Genomic DNA, 20678 nt, shown 5'->3' with positions numbered 1-20678 from the left:
GGATTAATATAATAATGTACAGAGCACCATGGGATTAATATAATAATGTACAGAGCACTATGGGATTAATATAATAATGTACAGAGCACCATGGGATTAATATAATAATGTACAGCACCATGGGATTAATATAATAATGTACAGCACCATGGGATTAATATAATAATGTACAGCACCATGGGATTAATATAATAATGTACAGAGCACCATGGGATTAATATAATAATGTACAGAGCACCATGGGATTAATATAATAATGTACAGAGCACCATGGGATTAATATAATAATGTACAGCACCATGGGATTAATATAATAATGTACAGAGCACCATGGGATTAATATAATAATGTACAGAGCACCATGGGATTAATATAATAATGTACAGAGCACCATGGGATTAATATAATAATGTACAGAGCACCATGGGAGTAATATAATAATGTACAGAGCACCATGGGATTAATATAATAATGTACAGCACCATGTGATTAATATAATAATGTACAGAGCACTATGGGATTAATATAATAATGTACAGAGCACCATGGGATTAATATAATAATGTACAGAGCACCATGGGATTAATATAATAATGTACAGAGCACCATGGGAATAATATAATAATGTACAGAGCACCATTAATATAATAATGTACAGAGCACCATGGGATTAATATATTAATGTACAGCACCATGGGATTAATATAATAATGTACAGCACCATGGGATTAATATAATAATGTACAGCACCATGGGATTAATATAATAATGTACTGCACCATGGGATTAATATAATAATGTACAGAGCACCATGGAATTAATATAATAATGTACAGAGCACCATGGGAATAATATAATAATGTACAGAGCACCATGGGATTAATATAATAATGTACAGAGCACCATGGGAGTAATATAATAATGTACAGAGCACCATGGGATTAATATAATAATGTACAGAGCACCATGGCAGTAATATAATAATGTACAGAGCACCATGGGATTAATATAATAATGTACAGCACCTTGGAATTAATATAATAATGTACAGATCACCATGGAAGTAATATAATAATGTACATGGCACCATGGGAGTAATATAATAATGTACAGAGCACCATGGGATTAATATAATAATGTACAGAGCACTATGGGATTAATATAATAATGTACAGAGCACCATGGGATTAATATAATAATGTACAGAGCACTATGGGATTAATATAATAATGTACAGAGCACCATGGGATTAATATAATAATGTACAGAGCACCATGGGATTAATATAATAATGTACAGAGCACCATGGGATTAATATAATAATGTACAGAGCACCATGGGAATAATATAATAATGTACAGAGCACCATTAATATAATAATGTACAGCACCATGGGATTAATATAATAATGTACAGCACCATGGGATTAATATAATAATGTACAGAGCACCATGGGATTAATATAATAATGTACAGAGCACCATGGGAATAATATAATAATGTACAGAGCACCATTAATATAATAATGTACAGACCACCATGGGATTAATATAATAATGTACAGAGCACCATGGGATTAATATAATAATGTACAGAGCACCATGGGAATAATATAATAATGTACAGAGCACCATGGGATTAATATAATAATGTACAGAGCACCATGGGATTAATATAATAATGTACAGAGCACCATGGGATTAATATAATAATGTACAGAGCACCATGGGATTAATATAATAATGTACAGAGCACCATGGGATTAATATAATAATGTACAGAGCACCATGGGATTAATATAATAATGTACAGCACCTTGGGATTAATATAATAATGTACAGATCACCATGGAAGTAATATAATAATGTACAGAGCACCATGGGATTAATATAATAATGTACAGAGCACCATGGGATTAATATAATAATGTACAGAGCACCATGGGATTAATATAATAATGTGCAGCACCATGGGAGTAATATAATAATGTACAGAGCACCATGGGATTAATATAATAATGTACAGCACCTTGGGATTAATATAATAATGTACAGATCACCATGGAAGTAATATAATAATGTACAGAGCACCATGGGAGTAATATAATAATGTACAGAGCACCATGGGAGTAATATAATAATGTACAGAGCACCATGGGAGTAATATAATAATGTACAGAGCACCATGGGATTAATATAATAATGTACAGAGCACCATGGGATTAATATAATAATGTACAGAGCACCATGGGAGTAATATAATAATGTACAGAGCACCATGGGATTAATATAATAATGTACAGAGCACCATGGGATTAATATAATAATGTACAGCACCATGGGATTAATATAATAATGTACAGCACCATGGGATTAATATAATAATGTACAGAGCACCATGGGATTAATATAATAATGTGCAGCACCATGGGAGTAATATAATAATGTACAGAGCACCATGGGATTAATATAATAATGTACAGCACCTTGGGATTAATGTAATAATGTACAGATCACCATGGAAGTAATATAATAATGTACAGAGCACCATGGGAGTAATATAATAATGTACAGAGCACCATGGGAGTAATATAATAATGTACAGAGCGCCATGGGAGTAATATAATAATGTACAGAGCACCATGGGATTAATATAATAATGTACAGAGCACCATGGGATTAATATAATAATGTACAGAGCACCATGGGAGTAATATAATAATGTACAGAGCACCATGGGAATAATATAATAATGTACAGAGCACCATGGGAGTAATATAATAATGTACAGAGCACCATGGGATTAATATAATAATGTACAGAGCACCATGGGAGTAATATAATAATGTACAGAGCACCATGGGATTAATATAATAATGTACAGAGCACCATGGGATTAATATAATAATGTACAGAGCACCATGGGATTAATATAATAATGTACAGCACCATGGGATTAATATAATAATGTACAGCACCATGGGATTAATATAATAATGTACAGAGCACCATGGGATTAATATAATAATGTGCAGCACCATGGGAGTAATATAATAATGTACAGAGCACCATGGGATTAATATAATAATGTACAGCACCTTGGGATTAATGTAATAATGTACAGATCACCATGGAAGTAATATAATAATGTACAGAGCACCATGGGAGTAATATAATAATGTACAGAGCACCATGGGAGTAATATAATAATGTACAGAGCGCCATGGGAGTAATATAATAATGTACAGAGCACCATGGGATTAATATAATAATGTACAGAGCACCATGGGATTAATATAATAATGTACAGAGCACCATGGGAGTAATATAATAATGTACAGAGCACCATGGAATTAATATAATAATGTACAGAGCACCATGGGAGTAATATAATAATGTACAGAGCACCATGGAATTAATATAATAATGTACAGAGCACCATGGGAGTAATAACTGTTTAGGAGGTGACCTAATAATGCCGATCCTGGCTCTGCTTCTGTTGATATTGGATTATTTTATAGCTCACTTTGCTCCAGACGTGCCTAGAATAATTACGAGTATTTTTTATATAGTTATTTTTGTCTCGCAGTTTTTTGGGCAGAATAATATTTCTGTTATTTTTCTCTTTTTAAATATTTTAAAACTTTTTTCACTTAATCTTCTGCAGCGTATTACAGGTCAGCTCTATGGTCTTCCATCGCTTGCAGAACCGGAAGAAAAGTTGGATTTTTTTTCTCTCGCCCCCTTTGTTCCTGAGCCATCGGTGCTGTTAATTTTGATGGCTGATACGCTAACTAGACTCCCTAATGCCCAGTGGGTGGTGTCAGGCAGAAGCAGCAACGGGGCATGACTGACAGCTCCAATCAGAGTCAAACAGTATAATAGTTCTGAGTCACGCCCCCTTGTCTGCTCCTGCCTGACACCACCCACTTGACATTAGAGTTTAATTAGGATATTAGACATCAAAACTAACAGAACTCATTACTCAGGAATGGTGGGAGTGAAGATAAATTCCCGCTGTGCCAGATCAGTGGAGAGGCGGCTATTACATGAAGGAGAGCGCTGGATTTGGTGGAGGTGGTGAAGGGTCCTCTGTAAAGTGTAGCGGTTGTTTCCTTTGACTTATCAGGACACATGATGAGTAACACGAGCTATGGCCATGACTTATATTTTACAATTTGAGCAGCCCCCCCCCCTTCAGTATCTGTAGTAGAGCTCAGCTGCCATACACTACACACAGTAAGTAAAGGAGAATCTGCTCTATAACTGTCTCTATGACATTCATGAAGACCCGGGGATCATGCAGGGCATATAGAGAGAAGTCCTGACTTGTACTGGTGACTTGGGTTGTGGCAGAAAGCTCTTACTCTGCATCAGCACCAGACTAAGAGAGGCAGAGGCTGAAGCAGATGCTATAAAAACATACATGTCCTGCTCCACCGTGCCGCCGATTCATCCGCAGAACCCGAGACAATCCACTAACTTGTCCCATTCGTCTGAGCCTCATCAGAGAGTCAAAGTCATGGAGGAAAGACAAAGTTCTGTGTCCGCTTTCTGTCACAGGAGGCTGGAGAGGTGGAAAGAGGAAATCGGCCTCAAATTCCTCTTCACTTTCCACCATGTGAACACTCCCTAAGCCTGTTTCTAATTGTACTGACTGCAGAGTCCTTCCCCCTCCTTAGAATGCCATAGAGGTGTCATCTGAGACGTCTATGCAGATATTTCAGAGTGAAAGTCAGTTTAGCCCCAACAGGGAGATCAGGGAAACAGCTAGAAGGATTTTTTTTAGATAAGATATAAAAGTTTTGTATAATTCCCTGAACTATTCATTTACGGCAGACACACGGCGGTGATCACATCATACCAAAGTATAACCTATGAAGCAGGTCGGTAACAACCTTATACTTTATTAAAGACTTTAGTTATTCCCTGCCTCTGCATTCAGTGCTCCTGTCTGTACATAGAGAGATCAGTTTACAATGACGTCTATGGAGAGGGAGGAGGACCCAAGGCAGAGGAAGGCATGAGGCCGTCTACAGCATCTAGTGAGTCATTTATCTCACAACAGAGCTGGTTAGAATTCACCTGATAATAAGTGTCGCTTCTCTCTGCCTCCAGAGCTGTCCTTCTCTTCCCCCTTCCCGTCTTCATAGACTTCTATTGCTGCAGCTTAAAGCTGAACAGACTTCTGCCCCAGATCGAATCCATACACAAAAGGTGGGAAAAAGTGAAAAAAACAGGCAATTTCCTCTAATAAATTCTATCACATGGTTTAGGAACACGTTATAATCCTCCTCTGTATTCTAAGTTAGCCGTAGGCGGGGGGGGGGGGGGTGTTTAATGTGGGATGAGCTGAATTTTTCAATAGCGATCCTTTGTGGTAGATGGAACCTGTTTATGTGTATTAACCCTTCATCGAATGAATAAACTACTCTTGTTTTTTTAGGTTTTTACCTCTATCGCTGTCTCGTCTACAAGATGTTACTCGGTCCGACCAATCACAACAATTCCAAATCTGTATTTTTTTTTTATGTTTTACTACTACACAATAAAAACTCTTTAAGGAATGGTTTGTTTTGAGTCGTCTTATCCCGAGATCCATCACTTCTCACTTTTCCCACTAACCGTTGGGGGGGGGGGGGGACTTGTTTTTTTCTGTACAAGCTGTAGTGTATCTGTATAACTGGAACCATTATATATACAGTATACACATCTATATATACAGTATACACTTCTATATATACAGTATACACATCTATATATACAGTATACACATTTATATACAGTATACACATGTTAGAGGACTTTTTGTTCTTTGCTTTGTGAGGAGGGATGAACAACAAAGGAAATTCTGAAATAGTCCAGTTTATAAATTTACGGGGTGTTCCCGATACGGTCTCAGGTTTGTGTAGCTGTTTGTTGCTGCTGGTGCACCCCAATATATGAGGCTGGTCCTAGTGTATAGCCTGGTACAGGACAAGACATGGAGGACACCGAGGAGAGAAATTCCCATTCACACCCCTGTATATTATACATAACACTGAGGAGCAGAGATCTGAGAAACCTCTGAGCTCACGTCTACATGACTCCGTACCTCTGGTAACACCTCCTGGCATTTCCTCCTCCGCGTCGCTCATAAAGGAGTTATCGCCCATCATCCGCTCCTCTTCCGTCTCCTCCTCCACTTTGATACTAGTCCCGAACTCCGTCTCCTCCTCTTCATCATCTATAACCTCAATCTTAATATCCATCAGATGTTCACCCTAAAGAGACGAGAGGGGTGTAAGCGGGACGTGGGGGTTATACCTGTAGTCAGGGATTGGTCAGACCTTAGCGCCATCTACCTGCTCAAGCTCTGGGATATTGGGATGTTCCTCTGGGCAGTCCTGGGTATACAGAGGACTCAGGGGACATCTCTCTGGTGGATTCCTCCTACTGGACCCATCTGTGGAGAGACAAACACATAGTGACGGAACCCCTGCACCGCTGCAGATCTGTCTATACATCACGGTGATCACTGACCTCCTCTGATACACACAGCGTCTCCTGTAGAAACAATGCAGTTCTAGGAGAGTAACAAGCAGTCTCTAATACACCGGCATTATCCGTGTGACCTCTTGTTCATGCAGAGGAGGGATCAGTCCTCCAGAGGTGAGCACATAACCTCACAATAGGAATGTTACAGTACCCATTGGAGGACACAAAAATGTTTTCAGCACTTCTTTAAAGAGATTTCCAAGATTTATTTCAAAAACAGCGCCACACCAGTCCACAGGCTGCATATGGTACTGCAGGTAGGCTTACACACTTTAATGGAGATTAGATGAAGTTACAGACACAATCCTTAGACACATCTGAACCTGTTTTTTATTTTTTTTGTTTGCCTCATCCTCACAACTCCTTGTCTGGACATAGATCTTGTAGTAACACACGTGACAGTGATCTGGGGCTGAGCCATATTGATCCTGAGCTTTAAAGGAGGCCCCGGATCTCAGATCCAGCTATGACCTACCCTAAAACAGAACTGTGAGAGGCGAGGATATACCGATATATCTGTGACTACTGAAGAGCCTGCTAGGATGGCGGAGAAGCTTCACTGAGATGGGAAAAACAGAAAGGAGTTGCCCATGTAAGTACCAAGAAAGGCAGATTCCATACATCTCCTCCTACCTGCTGATGTGAGGGGCCGGGGGTCTGTATATAATATATATATAGTCTGTCCTTACCATGTGATGTCCGGGGGGGCCGGGGGTCTGTATATAATATATATATCTCCTCTTACCATGTGATGTCCGGGGGGGTCGGGGGTCCTCCATCATCACCTCCTTGTACCGATCCTCGTGTCCCTCTAAATACTCCCACTCCTCCATGGAGAAATAGACAGCGACATCCTGACACCTTATAGGAACCTGACAACACAATGATACAGTCATCACCCCTCCCCCTCCAGTGCTGTATAATGTCCCCGCGTCCCCTGCACGGTCACCTCTCCAGTCAGCAGCTCCAGCATCTTATAGGTGAGGTCTAGGATCTTCTTCTTATGTATCAGGGGGTGAGGGGGAGGGGCTGTGATGGGGCCCCGGCTCCTGCTCCCTCCTCCTCCTGGCTCTGTGATGGGGCCCCGGCTCCTGCTCCCTCCTCCTCCAGGCTCTGTGATGGGGCCCCAGCTCCTGCTCCCTCCTCCTCCAGGCTCTGTGATGGGGCCCCGGCTCCTGCTCCCTCCTCCTCCAGGCTCTGTGATGGGGCCCCGGCTCCTGCTCCATCCTCCTGATTCCTGGATATGGCTGCTGGAGGCCACACAGTCCCTCGATGTCCTCTTCACCAGTGTGTAGTCCTGTGTACGGAGAGACCCCGATTCACATTATTGTATACACAAGTTACAGTGATGTCACCTCCCCCTACTACAGGATTAAAGGGATTCTAAAACCTTTTTTTTGTGGCTAAGACGTTGGAATCGCCTTTAGAAAGGCTATTCGTCTCTTAACTTTAGACGTGATCTCCGCCGCGCCGTTCCTCAGAAATACCGTTTTTTACTGGTATGCAAATGAGTTCTCTCGCAGCAATGAGGGCGTCCCCACCTCTGCCAGAGAAGTGTCTCCAAGTGCCGCCTCCTTCTTCGTCCGCCACGTCATTTTCAATGTCTTCTTCCGGCGCAGGCTTGGAACCTAGCAGAGCAGAGCAGACTGTGCAGGCACACAGGCCACGGGAAAATGACCGCTTGCACAGTATTGTTAGCGGCCATTTTCCCGTGGCCTGTGCGCCTGTGCAGTCTTCTCTGCTAGAAGTTACGAGCCTGTGCCAGAAGAGATTGAAGATGACGCTGCAGACGAAGAAGGAGGCGGCGCTTGGAGACACTTCTCTGGCAGTGGTGGGGACGCCCTCATCGCTGTTTGAGCACTGGGGCCCGCCCCCATCGCTGCATACCAGTAAAAAACGGTATTTCTAAGGAACGGCGCGGGGGAGACCACGTCTACAGGTAAGAGACTAATAGCCTTTCTAAAGGCGATTCCAACGTTTTAGCTACAAAAAAAAAGGTTTTAATGGTAGAATCCTTATAAAATCTGCCCCTCCACCCAATACAGACCAGGCAGGAAATCTGACTGCCACCCCAATGGGAGGACATTGTAAACTGATCCTCCTGGACACTAAGTCTCCTCCATTATATTCTCTTCCCACCATCTTGTCTTCACTAGCTTGAGGAGACTCTTACGGCAACCATACAGCTAGATACCTATATCCACCCCCTGCCCTGTGGACTTCCAGGCTGAATGACCTGGTCACATGGTATGTAAGGCTGACGGAGGAGGAGAGTGTCCATCTGGGTCAGCCTATACCTACAATGTCCCATCTAGACTGGTGTAGACACCTCCTTGTTACAGGTTTAGTTCCTCTTCTCCTTCTCAGGGCCACCATTCTCATTGCTCCTACTACATGACTACTGCTGATCGGTTACCATGATCCATAATTGACCATAGTGGAGCCGATCTTCACATTTTCTTCTCCATCAGCTGGCAGGTCTGAACGCTCTTCTACAGGACACTGGGTCCTTCCTACCATGCTTTCTACCCCCAACCCAACCAACACAGATGGCAGCCATGTCGTGAGGTCACCTCTCCGCGCAGCAGGCACATGATCTCCAAGGTGACGTCTAATAATCTTCTGGTCATCTCCGTCCTGTCCTCGTCCATCCTCGGAGGGTCAGTCGGAGCACTAGAGGAGAAGAGGAGGAAACTGGATGAACGCGAGGGTCAGGTAATGGAGGGCTCTTCATCATCATCCAGGGGCCACATCACGTGTCACATACAGGACCTCACAGCCAAGCAAAGCCTAAGTGACCATTATATAGGACTGCACACCCAGGACATGATGCAGCTAAACAGATCCCTGACACAGGGAAAGAGAAACCTGAGCACAATAAGGAAAGCTGCTCAGTCAGTGACTAACATCTCAGCAGTAACAACACAAGCGGCTAGTCAGAAGTAGATACAAGTACAGGGACATTATATGTAAGATATTGTAGGAAATCTCAGTCTAGTGCGCAGTGAAAGTAATTTTCAGATGTATGGAGGCTGTGAGGGAAAACAGCCCCTCCCCGCTGCATTCACTGTGTGAAGACAGAACAGCCCCTCCCCGCTGCATTCACTGTGTGTAGACAGAACAGCCCCTCCCTGCTGCATTCAATGTGTGAAGAGAGAACAGCCCCTCCCGCTGCATTCAATGTGTGAAGAGAGAACAGCCCCTCCCCGCTGCATTCACTGTGTGTAGACGGAACAGCCCCTCCCCGCTGCATTCACTGTGTGAAGACAGAACAGCCCCACCCCGCTGCATTCACTGTGTGAAGACAGAACAGCCCCTCCCCGCTGCATTCACTGTGTGTAGACAGAACAGCCCCTCCCCGCTGCATTCAATGTGTGTAGACAGAACAGCCCCTCCCCGCTGCATTCACTGTGTGTAGACAGAACAGCCTCTCCCCGCTGCATTCACTGTGTGAAAACAGAACAGCCCCTCCCCGCTGCATTCACTGTGTGTAGACAGAACAGCCCCTCCCCGCTGCATTCACTGTGTGTAGACAGAACAGCCCCTCCCCGCTGCATTCAATGTGTGAAGAGAGAACAGCCCCTCCCGCTGCATTCAATGTGTGAAGAGAGAACAGCCCCTCCCCGCTGCATTCACTGTGTGTAGACAGAACAGCCCCACCTCGCTGCATTCACTGTGTGTAGACAGAACAGCCCCTCCCGCTGCATTCACTGTGTGTAGAAAGAACAGCCCCTCCCCGCTGCAGTCACTGTGTGAAGAGAGAACAGCCCCTCCCCGCTGCAGTCACTGTGTGTAGACAGAACAGACCCTCCCCGCTGCATTCACTGTGTGTAGACAGAACAGCCCCTCCCCGCTGCAGTCACTGTGTGAAGAGAGAACAGCCCCTCCCCGCTGCAGTCACTGTGTGAAGACAGAACAGCCCCTCCCCGCTGCATTCACTGTGTGAAGACAGAACAGCCCCTCCCCGCTGCATTCAATGTGTGAAGACAGAACAGCCCCTCCCCGCTGCATTCACTGTGTGAAGAGAGAACAGCCCCTCCCCACTGCATTCACTGTGTGAAGAGAGAACAGCCCCTCCCCGCTGCACTCACTGTGTGTAGACAGAACAGCCCCTCCCCGCTGCATTCACTGTGTGTAGAGAGAACAGCCCCTCCCCGCTGCAGTCACTGTGTGAAGACAGAACAGCCCCTCCCCGCTGCAGTCACTGTGTGTAGACAGAACAGCCCCTCCCCGCTGCATTCAATGTGTGTAGACAGAACAGCCCCTCCCCGCTGCAGTCACTGTGTGTAGACAGAACAGCCCCTCCCCGCTGCATTCACTGTGTGTAGACAGAACAGCCCCTCCCCGCTGCAGTCACTGTGTGAAGACAGAACAGCCCCTCCCCGCTGTATTCACTGTGTGTAGACAGAACAGCCCCTCCCCGCTGCATTCACTGTGTGTAGAGAGAACAGCCCCTCCCCGCTGCATTCACTGTGTGTAGACAGAACAGCCCCTCCCTGCTGCATTCACTGTGTGAAGAGAGAACAGCCCCTCCCGCTGCATTCAATGTGTGAAGAGAGAACAGCCCCTCCCCGCTGCATTCACTGTGTGTAGACAGAACAGCCCCTCCCCGCTGCAGTCACTGTGTGAAGAGAGAACAGCCCCTCCCCGCTGCATTCACTGTGTGTAGACAGAACAGCCCCTCCCCGCTGCATTCACTGTGTGTAGACAGAACAGCCCCTCCCCGCTGCATTTACTGTGTGAAGAGAGAACAGCCCCTCCCCGCTGCATTCACTGTGTGAAGAGAGAACAGCCCCTCCCCTCTGCATTCACTGTGTGAAGAGAACAGCCCCTCCCCGCTGCATTCACTGTGTGTAGACAGAACAGCCCCTCCCCGCTGCATTCACTGTGTGTAGACAGAACAGCCCCTCCCCGCTGTATTCACTGTGTGAAGAGAGAACAGCCCCACCCCGCTGCAGTCACTGTGTGAAGAGAGAACAGCCCCTCCCCGCTGCATTCACTGTGTGTAGACAGAACAGCCCCTCCCCGCTGCAGTCACTGTGTGAAGAGAGAACAGCCCCTCCCCGCTGCATTCACTGTGTGTAGACAGAACAGCCCCTCCCCGCTGTATTCACTGTGTGAAGAGAGAACAGCCCCACCCCGCTGCAGTCACTGTGTGAAGAGAGAACAGCCCCTCCCCGCTGCATTCACTGTGTGTAGACAGAACAGCCCCTCCCCGCTGCAGTCACTGTGTGTAGACAGAACAGCCCCTCCCCGCTGCATTCACTGTGTGTAGACAGAACAGCCCCTCCCCGCTGCAGTCACTGTGTGAAGAGAGAACAGCCCCTCCCCACTGCATTCACTGTGTGTAGACAGAACAGCCCCTCCCGCTGCACTCACTGTGTGAAGAGAGAACAGCCCCTCCCCACTGCATTCACTGTGTGTAGACAGAACAGCCCCTCCCGCTGCAGTCACTGTGTGTAGACAGAACAGCCCCTCCCCGCTGCATTCACTGTGTGTAGACAGAACAGCCCCTCCCCGCTGCATTCACTGTGTGTAGACAGAACAGCCCCTCCCCGCTGCAGTCACTGTGTGTAGACAGAACAGCCCCTCCCCGCTGCATTCACTGTGTGTAGACAGAACAGCCCCTCCCCGCTGCACTCACTGTGTGAAGAGAGAACAGCCCCTCCCCGCTGCATTCACGGTGTGTAGACAGAACAGCCCCTCCCCGCTGCATTCACTGTGTGAAGAGAGAACAGCCCCTCCCCGCTGCATTCACTGTGTGTAGACAGAACAGGCCCTCCCCGCTGCATTCACTGTGTGAAGACAGAACAGTCCCTCCCCGCTGCATTCACTGTGTGAAGAGAGAACAGCCCCTCCCCGCTGCATTCACTGTGTGAAGAGAGAACAGCCCCTCCCCGCTGCATTCACTGTGTGAAGAGAGAACAGCCCCTCCCCGCTGCATTCACTGTGTGTAGACAGAACAGCCCCTCCCCGCTGTATTCACTGTGTGAAGAGAGAACAGCCCCACCCCGCTGCAGTCACTGTGTGAAGAGAGAACAGCCCCTCCCCGCTGCATTCACTGTGTGAAGAGAGAACAGCCCCTCCCCGCTGCATTCACTGTGTGAAGAGAGAACAGCCCCTCCCCGCTGCATTCACTGTGTGAAGAGAGAACAGCCCCTCCCCGCTGCATTCACTGTGTGTAGACAGAACAGCCCCTCCCCGCTGCAGTCACTGTGTGTAGACAGAACAGCCCCTCCCGCTGCATTCACTGTGTGAAGACAGAACAGCCCCTCCCCGCTGCATTCACTGTGTGAAGAGAGAACAGCCCCTCCCCGCTGCATTCACTGTGTGAAGAGAGAACAGCCCCTCCCCGCTGCATTCACTGTGAAGAGAGAACAGCCCCTCCCGCTGCAGTCACTGTGTGAAGAGAGAACAGCCCCTCCCCGCTGCATTCACTGTGTGTAGACAGAACAGCCCCTCCCCGCTGCATTCACTGTGTGAAGAGAGAACAGCCCCTCCCCGCTGCAGTCACTGTGTGTAGACAGAACAGCCCCTCCCGCTGCATTCACTGTGTGAAGACAGAACAGCCCCTCCCCGCTGCATTCACTGTGTGAAGAGAGAACAGCCCCTCCCCGCTGCATTCACTGTGAAGAGAGAACAGCCCCTCCCCGCTGCATTCACTGTGTGAAGAGAGAACAGCCCCTCCCCGCTGCATTCACTGTGTGTTGAGAGAACAGCCCCTCCCCGCTGCATTCACTGTGTGAAGAGAGAACAGCCCCTCCCCGCTGCACTCACTGTGTGTAGACAGAACAGCCCCTCCCCGCTGCATTCACTGTGTGAAGAGAGAACAGCCCCTCCCCGCTGCATTCACTGTGTGTAGACAGAACAGCCCCTCCCCGCTGCAGTCACTGTGTGAAGACAGAACAGCCCCTCCCCGCTGCAGTCACTGTGTGAAGAGAGAACAGCCCCTCCCCGCTGCATTCACTGTGTGTAGACAGAACAGCCCCACCCCGCTGCAGTCACTGTGTGAAGAGAGAACAGCCCCACCCCGCTGCAGTCACTGTGTGAAGACAGAACAGCCCCACCCCGCTGCAGTCACTGTGTGTAGACAGAACAGCCCCACCCCGCTGCATTCACTGTGTGAAGACAGAACAGCCCCACCCCGCTGCAGTCACTGTGTGAAGAGAGAACAGCCCCACCCCGCTGCAGTCACTGTGTGAAGACAGAACAGCCCAACCCCGCTGCAGTCACTGTGTGTAGACAGAACAGCCCCACCCCGCTGCATTCACTGTGTGAAGACAGAACAGCCCCTCCCCGCTGCATTCACTGTGTGTAGACAGAACAGCCCCTCCCGCTGCATTCACTGTGTGAAGAGAGAACAGCCCCTCCCCGCTGCAGTCACTGTGTGTAGACAGAACAGCCCCTCCCCGCTGCATTCACTGTGTGTAGACAGAACAGCCCCTCCCCGCTGCATTCACTGTGTGTAGACAGAACAGCCCCTCCCCGCTGCATTCACTGTGTGTAGACAGAACAGCCCCTCCCCGCTGCAGTCACTGTGTGTAGACAGAACAGCCCCACCCCGCTGCATTCACTGTGTGAAGACAGAACAGCCCCTCCCCGCTGCATTCACTGTGTGAAGACAGAACAGCCCCTCCCCGCTGCAGTCACTGTGTGTAGACAGAACAGCCCCTCCCCGCTGCATTCACTGTGTGAAGAGAGAACAGCCCCTCCCCGCTGCATTCACTGTGTGTAGACAGAACAGCCCCTCCCCGCTGCATTCACTGTGTGTAGACAGAACAGCCCCACCCCGCTGCATTCACTGTGTGAAGACAGAACAGCCCCTCCCCGCTGCATTCACTGTGTGAAGAGAGAACAGCCCCTCCCCGCTGCATTCACTGTGTGAAGAGAGAACAGCCCCTCCCCGCTGCATTCACTGTGTGTAGACAGAACAGCCCCTCCCCGCTGTATTCACTGTGTGAAGAGAGAACAGCCCCACCCCGCTGCAGTCACTGTGTGAAGAGAGAACAGCCCCTCCCCGCTGCATTCACTGTGTGAAGAGAGAACAGCCCCTCCCCGCTGCATTCACTGTGTGAAGAGAGAACAGCCCCTCCCCGCTGCATTCACTGTGTGAAGAGAGAACAGCCCCTCCCCGCTGCATTCACTGTGTGAAGAGAGAACAGCCCCTCCCCGCTGCATTCACTGTGTGTAGACAGAACAGCCCCTCCCCGCTGCATTCACTGTGTGTAGACAGAACAGCCCCTCCCTGCTGCATTCACTGTGTGTAGAGAGAACAGCCCCTCCCCGCTGCATTCACTGTGTGAAGAGAGAACAGCCCCTCCCCGCTGCATTCACTGTGTGTAGACAGAACAGCCCCTCCCCGCTGCAGTCACTGTGTGTAGACAGAACAGCCCCTCCCGCTGCATTCACTGTGTGAAGACAGAACAGCCCCTCCCCGCTGCATTCACTGTGTGAAGAGAGAACAGCCCCTCCCCGCTGCATTCACTGTGTGAAGAGAGAACAGCCCCTCCCCGCTGCATTCACTGTGAAGAGAGAACAGCCCCTCCCGCTGCAGTCACTGTGTGAAGAGAGAACAGCCCCTCCCCGCTGCATTCACTGTGTGTAGACAGAACAGCCCCTCCCCGCTGCATTCACTGTGTGAAGAGAGAACAGCCCCTCCCCGCTGCAGTCACTGTGTGTAGACAGAACAGCCCCTCCCGCTGCATTCACTGTGTGAAGACAGAACAGCCCCTCCCCGCTGCATTCACTGTGTGAAGAGAGAACAGCCCCTCCCCGCTGCATTCACTGTGAAGAGAGAACAGCCCCTCCCCGCTGCATTCACTGTGTGTAGACAGAACAGCCCCTCCCCGCTGCATTCACTGTGTGAAGAGAGAACAGCCCCTCCCCGCTGCATTCACTGTGTGTAGAGAGAACAGCCCCTCCCCGCTGCATTCACTGTGTGAAGAGAGAACAGCCCCTCCCCGCTGCACTCACTGTGTGTAGACAGAACAGCCCCTCCCCGCTGCATTCACTGTGTGAAGAGAGAACAGCCCCTCCCCGCTGCATTCACTGTGTGTAGACAGAACAGCCCCTCCCCGCTGCATTCACTGTGTGAAGAGAGAACAGCCCCTCCCCGCTGCATTCACTGTGTGTAGACAGAACAGCCCCACCCCGCTGCAGTCACTGTGTGAAGAGAGAACAGCCCCACCCCGCTGCAGTCACTGTGTGAAGACAGAACAGCCCCACCCCGCTGCAGTCACTGTGTGTAGACAGAACAGCCCCACCCCGCTGCATTCACTGTGTGAAGACAGAACAGCCCCACCCCGCTGCAGTCACTGTGTGAAGAGAGAACAGCCCCACCCCGCTGCAGTCACTGTGTGAAGACAGAACAGCCCCACCCCGCTGCAGTCACTGTGTGTAGACAGAACAGCCCCACCCCGCTGCATTCACTGTGTGAAGACAGAACAGCCCCTCCCCGCTGCATTCACTGTGTGTAGACAGAACAGCCCCTCCCGCTGCATTCACTGTGTGAAGAGAGAACAGCCACTCCCCGCTGCAGTCACTGTGTGTAGACAGAACAGCCCCTCCCCGCTGCATTCACTGTGTGTAGACAGAACAGCCCCTCCCCGCTGCATTCACTGTGTGTAGACAGAACAGCCCCTCCCCGCTGCATTCACTGTGTGTAGACAGAACAGCCCCTCCCCGCTGCAGTCACTGTGTGTAGACAGAACAGCCCCACCCCGCTGCATTCACTGTGTGAAGACAGAACAGCCCCTCCCCGCTGCATTCACTGTGTGAAGACAGAACAGCCCCTCCCCGCTGCATTCACTGTGTGAAGAGAGAACAGCCCCTCCCCGCTGCATTCACTGTGTGTAGACAGAACAGCCCCTCCCCGCTGCATTCACTGTGTGTAGACAGAACAGCCTCACCCCGCTGCATTCACTGTGTGAAGACAGAACAGCCCCTCCCGCTGCATTCACTGTGTGTAGACAGAACAGCCCCTCCGTGCTGTATTGTGTGAGCTGTGTGGGGTTTTATTACCTGTAAGGGACCTGAGGGCATTGTAGGATTTGGCAATTGCTTTTTCTTTGTGGTAGACGCCCCTATGTATCCAATACACAAAACGAGCAGGAATAAAACAAGACATTTGGCTAACACTGGCGTCCGACTGACATCTCCACACATACAACAAGTGGCATTACTGGCTAAGAGAAGAGAAAGACAGTAGTCCGGTGGGCAAAAGAGCAAAATATCAGTGAGCACTGGAGGATCATGGCCGGGTCAGGTGGATCCAGATGAGAAGGGCAGAAGGGCTGGTATAGAAGACCCCCGCCCATAATGTATCAGCGGATCAGGATGGTGGAGTAATGGGGTGCAGGAAAGGTTTTCTTGGCACACCCCGAGTCCTCCGACACCTATGGATGACACCACAAGTCGCTGCGGTCCTGAAGATTCCCCACCACCTAGATGAGGATTACGTACCTAAAATGGTGGCAATAAAAGTGGCTTTATGTTACTTGTCTATGCAATCGTCTCACTGAGATTATTAGGGCCGCCCCCCTGAGAATGGTGTCACCGACCCCCTGAATATGGTGTCCGGGGTGATGGAAATATTCTGACCGGTGGAAGGAGGATGGACAGGGGGGTAAGTGAGGAGAGTCCTGGCCACGGGCAGGTGGTGCAGAGAGCGCTCCCTAGTGATGGAGATGTGAAAGGCAGGAGGAAGGAAGTATCCCTGTGTACATGGAAAGAAGACAGGAGAGAACCCGATGTGGCGGCTACAGGAGAGATCTGACCACTGACAGTACTGAGGACCAGAGGACAATCTGCGGGATCAGCGGGCGGCACTAGCAGCGAGGTCGTCCAGCAATCAGATCCAGACAATCATTGTATGTTGTCCCCATTATGTGAGGGCTGAGGGGAAAGTCAAGAAGAAGAAGCGACTCCTTGTAGGAGGAAAGACAAAGCTCTGGGGTCAGGAGGTAGAAGTGCAGGGCTAGGGCCAATAGGGGGAGCCAGAGGGGGGGGATACTGAGGTAGATCCCCGCTTAGGGTGACATTGCCCCCCACCAGGCCCCGCTGCAGGGAGATCCCCACAATCCTCAGATACAGCGGGAGATCTGGGAGGAGAATCAGGCCCAAGACTTTGTAGAACTTGTAATGATGCTGTAATACCGCAGGGCGCGGCTGTACCGTCCGCCATCACACCATCATGTGACCAGATAACAGGAAACGCCCCGAAACCTCACAGGAACATCAACTATGGAGAGTGGTGGCCCCAAGGAAGGGCCCTAGGAAGAGGCTATGTCATGTGACAGGAGGAGGAGGAGTCTAAGGACCCAGGTCATGTGACAGGAGGAGGAGGAGTCTGTGTAAGGCACCAGGTCAGGTGACAGGAGGAGGAGTCTAAGGCACCAGGTCATGTGACAGGAGGAGGAGGAGTCTGTGTAAGGCACCAGGTCATGTGACATGAGGAGGAGGAGTCTGTGTAAGGCACCAGGTCAGGTGACAGGAGGAGGAGTCTAAGGCACCAGGTCATGTGACAGGAGGAGGAGGAGTCTAAAGCACCAGGTCAGGTGACATGAGTAGGAGGAGTCTGTGTAAGGCACCAGGTCAGGTGACAGGAGGAGGAGGAGTCTAAGGCACCAGGTCAGGTGACATGAGGAGGAGGAGGAGTCTGTGTGAGGCACCAGGTCAGGTGACAGGAGGAGTCTGTGTGAGGCACCAGGTCAGGTGACAGGAGGAGGAGGAGTCTGTGTAAGGCACCAGGTCAGGTGACATGAGGAGGAGGAGGAGTCTGTGTAAGGCACCAGGTCAGGTGACAGGAGGAGGAGGAGTCTGTGTGAGGCACCAGGTCAGGTGACAGGAGGAGGAGGAGTCTAAGGCACCAGGTCAGGTGACATGAGGAGGAGGAGGAGTCTGTGTGAGGCACCAGGTCAGGTGACAGGAGGAGTCTGTGTGAGGCACCAGGTCAGGTGACAGGAGGAGGAGGAGTCTGTGTAAGGCACCAGGTCAGGTGACATGAGGAGGAGGAGGAGTCTGTGTAAGGCACCAGGTCAGGTGACAGGAGGAGGAGGAGTCTGTGTGAGGCACCAGGTCAGGTGACAGGAGGAGTCTGTGTGAGGCACCAGGTCAGGTGACAGGAGGAGGAGGAGTCTGTGTAAGGCACCAGGTCAGGTGACAGGAGGAGTCTGTGTGAGGCACCAGGTCAGGTGACAGGAGGAGGAGGAGTCTGTGTAAGGCACCAGGTCAGGTGACAGGAGGAGGAGGAGTCTGTGTGAGGCACCAGGTCAGGTGACATGAGGAGGAGGAGTCTAAGGCACCAGGTCAGGTGACATGAGGAGGAGGAGTCTGTGTAAGGCACCAGGTCAGGTGACAGGAGGAGGAGAAGTCTAAGGCACCAGGTCAGGTGACATGAGGAGGAGGAGTCTAAGGCACCAGGTCAGGTGACATGAGGAGGAGGAGTCTAAGGCACCAGGTCAGGTGACATGAGGAGGAGGAGTCTGTGTAAGGCACCAGGTCAGGTGACAGGAGGAGGAGAAGTCTAAGGCACCAGGTCAGGTGACAGGAGGAGGAGTCTAAAGCACCAGGTCAGGTGACATGAGGAGGAGGAGTCTGTGTAAGGCACCAGGTCATGTGACATGAGGAGAGGAGGAGACTGGATCATACATTGCATCATGTGACATAAGGAGGAGGAGCCTGCAGAAAACCCTGCATCATGTGACTGATCACCTATCCCTCCCCCTCCCCCACTATATCTCTGCTGGTGTGTGCAGATCTCCAGGAATCCTCCTCACATCCTGCACCGGCTCTCTGTTGTGTCAGGTAATGGAGGAGAATAAGCACTACAAGTCCCAGAGCGCCCTCCTGCTGTCACTCACCTCAGGGCTGCTGCCTGATAACAGAGAGAGCTAGAGAGCGCCATCCACTGCACAGCACAGGAGCGGACTGCAGAAGAGGGGCTGGAGGACCTGCGGTGACGTCATGTGATCAGTGTATAAGGGGGCGGGGATATTGGTAAAGTGGTGACTGGAGGACCTGCGGTGACGTCCTATCATGTGATTAATACAAATGGGGCGGAGCGAAATATATTCGCGGATAACTAGTGAAGGCCCTGTGTAGGCGGAGCTTCAGTGCTGTCTGTCAGTGGTGGCGCTGCTCACCTGCTGGGCCTTGTAGTTCTTTCTTGCTATTCCCTGTGCTAGTAGTGGCAGGGCCGGTGCTGTGAGGTGGGGGGTAGCGCCCCCTGCAGCCTCCTCACACTCTTGTAGTGCAGGGCGCCGCTGCTGTCTCCTCTGTAGTGATTGCTGGCAGTGAGGAGGCCATTTGTGAGGATGTCTGCCGGGCTGAGCCAGTGCCCGGGATGTCTTACATTATATCTAATGGAAGGAGGATCAGACCACTGCAAGTCTACCAAGACCCGGCTGTCCCTCTAAACAAGGAGAAGACTGATCAGAGATGGAGCCGAGAGGCCCAGGATCACTCTGGAGGACCTGCAAGGAGAGTCTGTCCATAGGACAACAATCAGTCCCTGTACACTGCACAAAGAGCGGCAAGAAGAAGCCATGACTCACAGATATCCAGAAAGAGTCTGGTGTAACGTTTGTCACAAACCCCCGGGGAGACCCCAAACATGTGGGAGGAGGGGCTCTGCTCAGAGGAACCAAAATACAACTGTATGGCCACAATGCAAAACCATATGATTGGTGTAAAAGCAGCCCATCCCCCTGAACACCCCCTGATCCCCTCGTGTCACACATGGCGGGGGCGGCATCAGGGTTTGGGCTTTTCTTCAGCAGGGACAGGGAAGATGGAGCCAAATCCAGGACCAGTCTGGAAGAAAACCTGAGACTGGAGTCTGCAAAAGCCCTGAGACTGGGACGCAGATTTATCCTCCTCTCTTTCCAGTAAATAATCATAAGTCTTGGTAGTTTGACCTATAATCCTGCAGTTTTCACTCTGCCCACTAAGCCTATAGATGGGCCCTTCCTGCTCTGTAGAGATGACTTGTCATATGTATATAAGTGCGTACACTCCACATCCCATACATGTAAATGAGCCATAAGTAATTCCCTACACTGGAGAAAAGTAGCAGCTCAATCATTCTGGGAGGAGAGGCCGAGAATTGTCCTCATTGAATGACCTTGTATGACACCAGGATCT

The 20678-nt window shown here is 49.9% G+C and overlaps 1 protein-coding gene across 2 annotated transcripts in view; it reads right to left on the bottom strand.

The window, feature by feature from the left end:
* Positions 1-19475, bottom strand: part of LOC142200005 (uncharacterized) — a 37633-nt gene extending 18158 nt beyond the window's left edge. For both annotated transcript variants that reach the window (XM_075269991.1, XM_075269990.1), the window contains exons 1-6: positions 19397-19475; positions 9110-9209; positions 7486-7833; positions 7282-7408; positions 6344-6444; positions 6094-6262 (exon numbers count right to left, since the gene is read on the bottom strand). In XM_075269991.1, coding sequence (XP_075126092.1) covers positions 6094-6262; positions 6344-6444; positions 7282-7408; positions 7486-7833; positions 9110-9209; positions 19397-19440 — 889 coding nt within the window. In that variant the 5' untranslated portion in view covers positions 19441-19475. The remainder of the gene's footprint in view (positions 1-6093; positions 6263-6343; positions 6445-7281; positions 7409-7485; positions 7834-9109; positions 9210-19396) is intronic.
* Between the last annotated feature and the right edge of the window lie 1203 nt (positions 19476-20678).

This window comes from Leptodactylus fuscus, chromosome 4, assembly GCF_031893055.1.
Source record: "Leptodactylus fuscus isolate aLepFus1 chromosome 4, aLepFus1.hap2, whole genome shotgun sequence".
NCBI lineage: Eukaryota > Metazoa > Chordata > Amphibia > Anura > Leptodactylidae > Leptodactylus > Leptodactylus fuscus.
The sequence above is the reverse complement of the archived record's forward strand: the minus strand, read 5'-3'. Positions and strand labels throughout refer to the sequence as shown.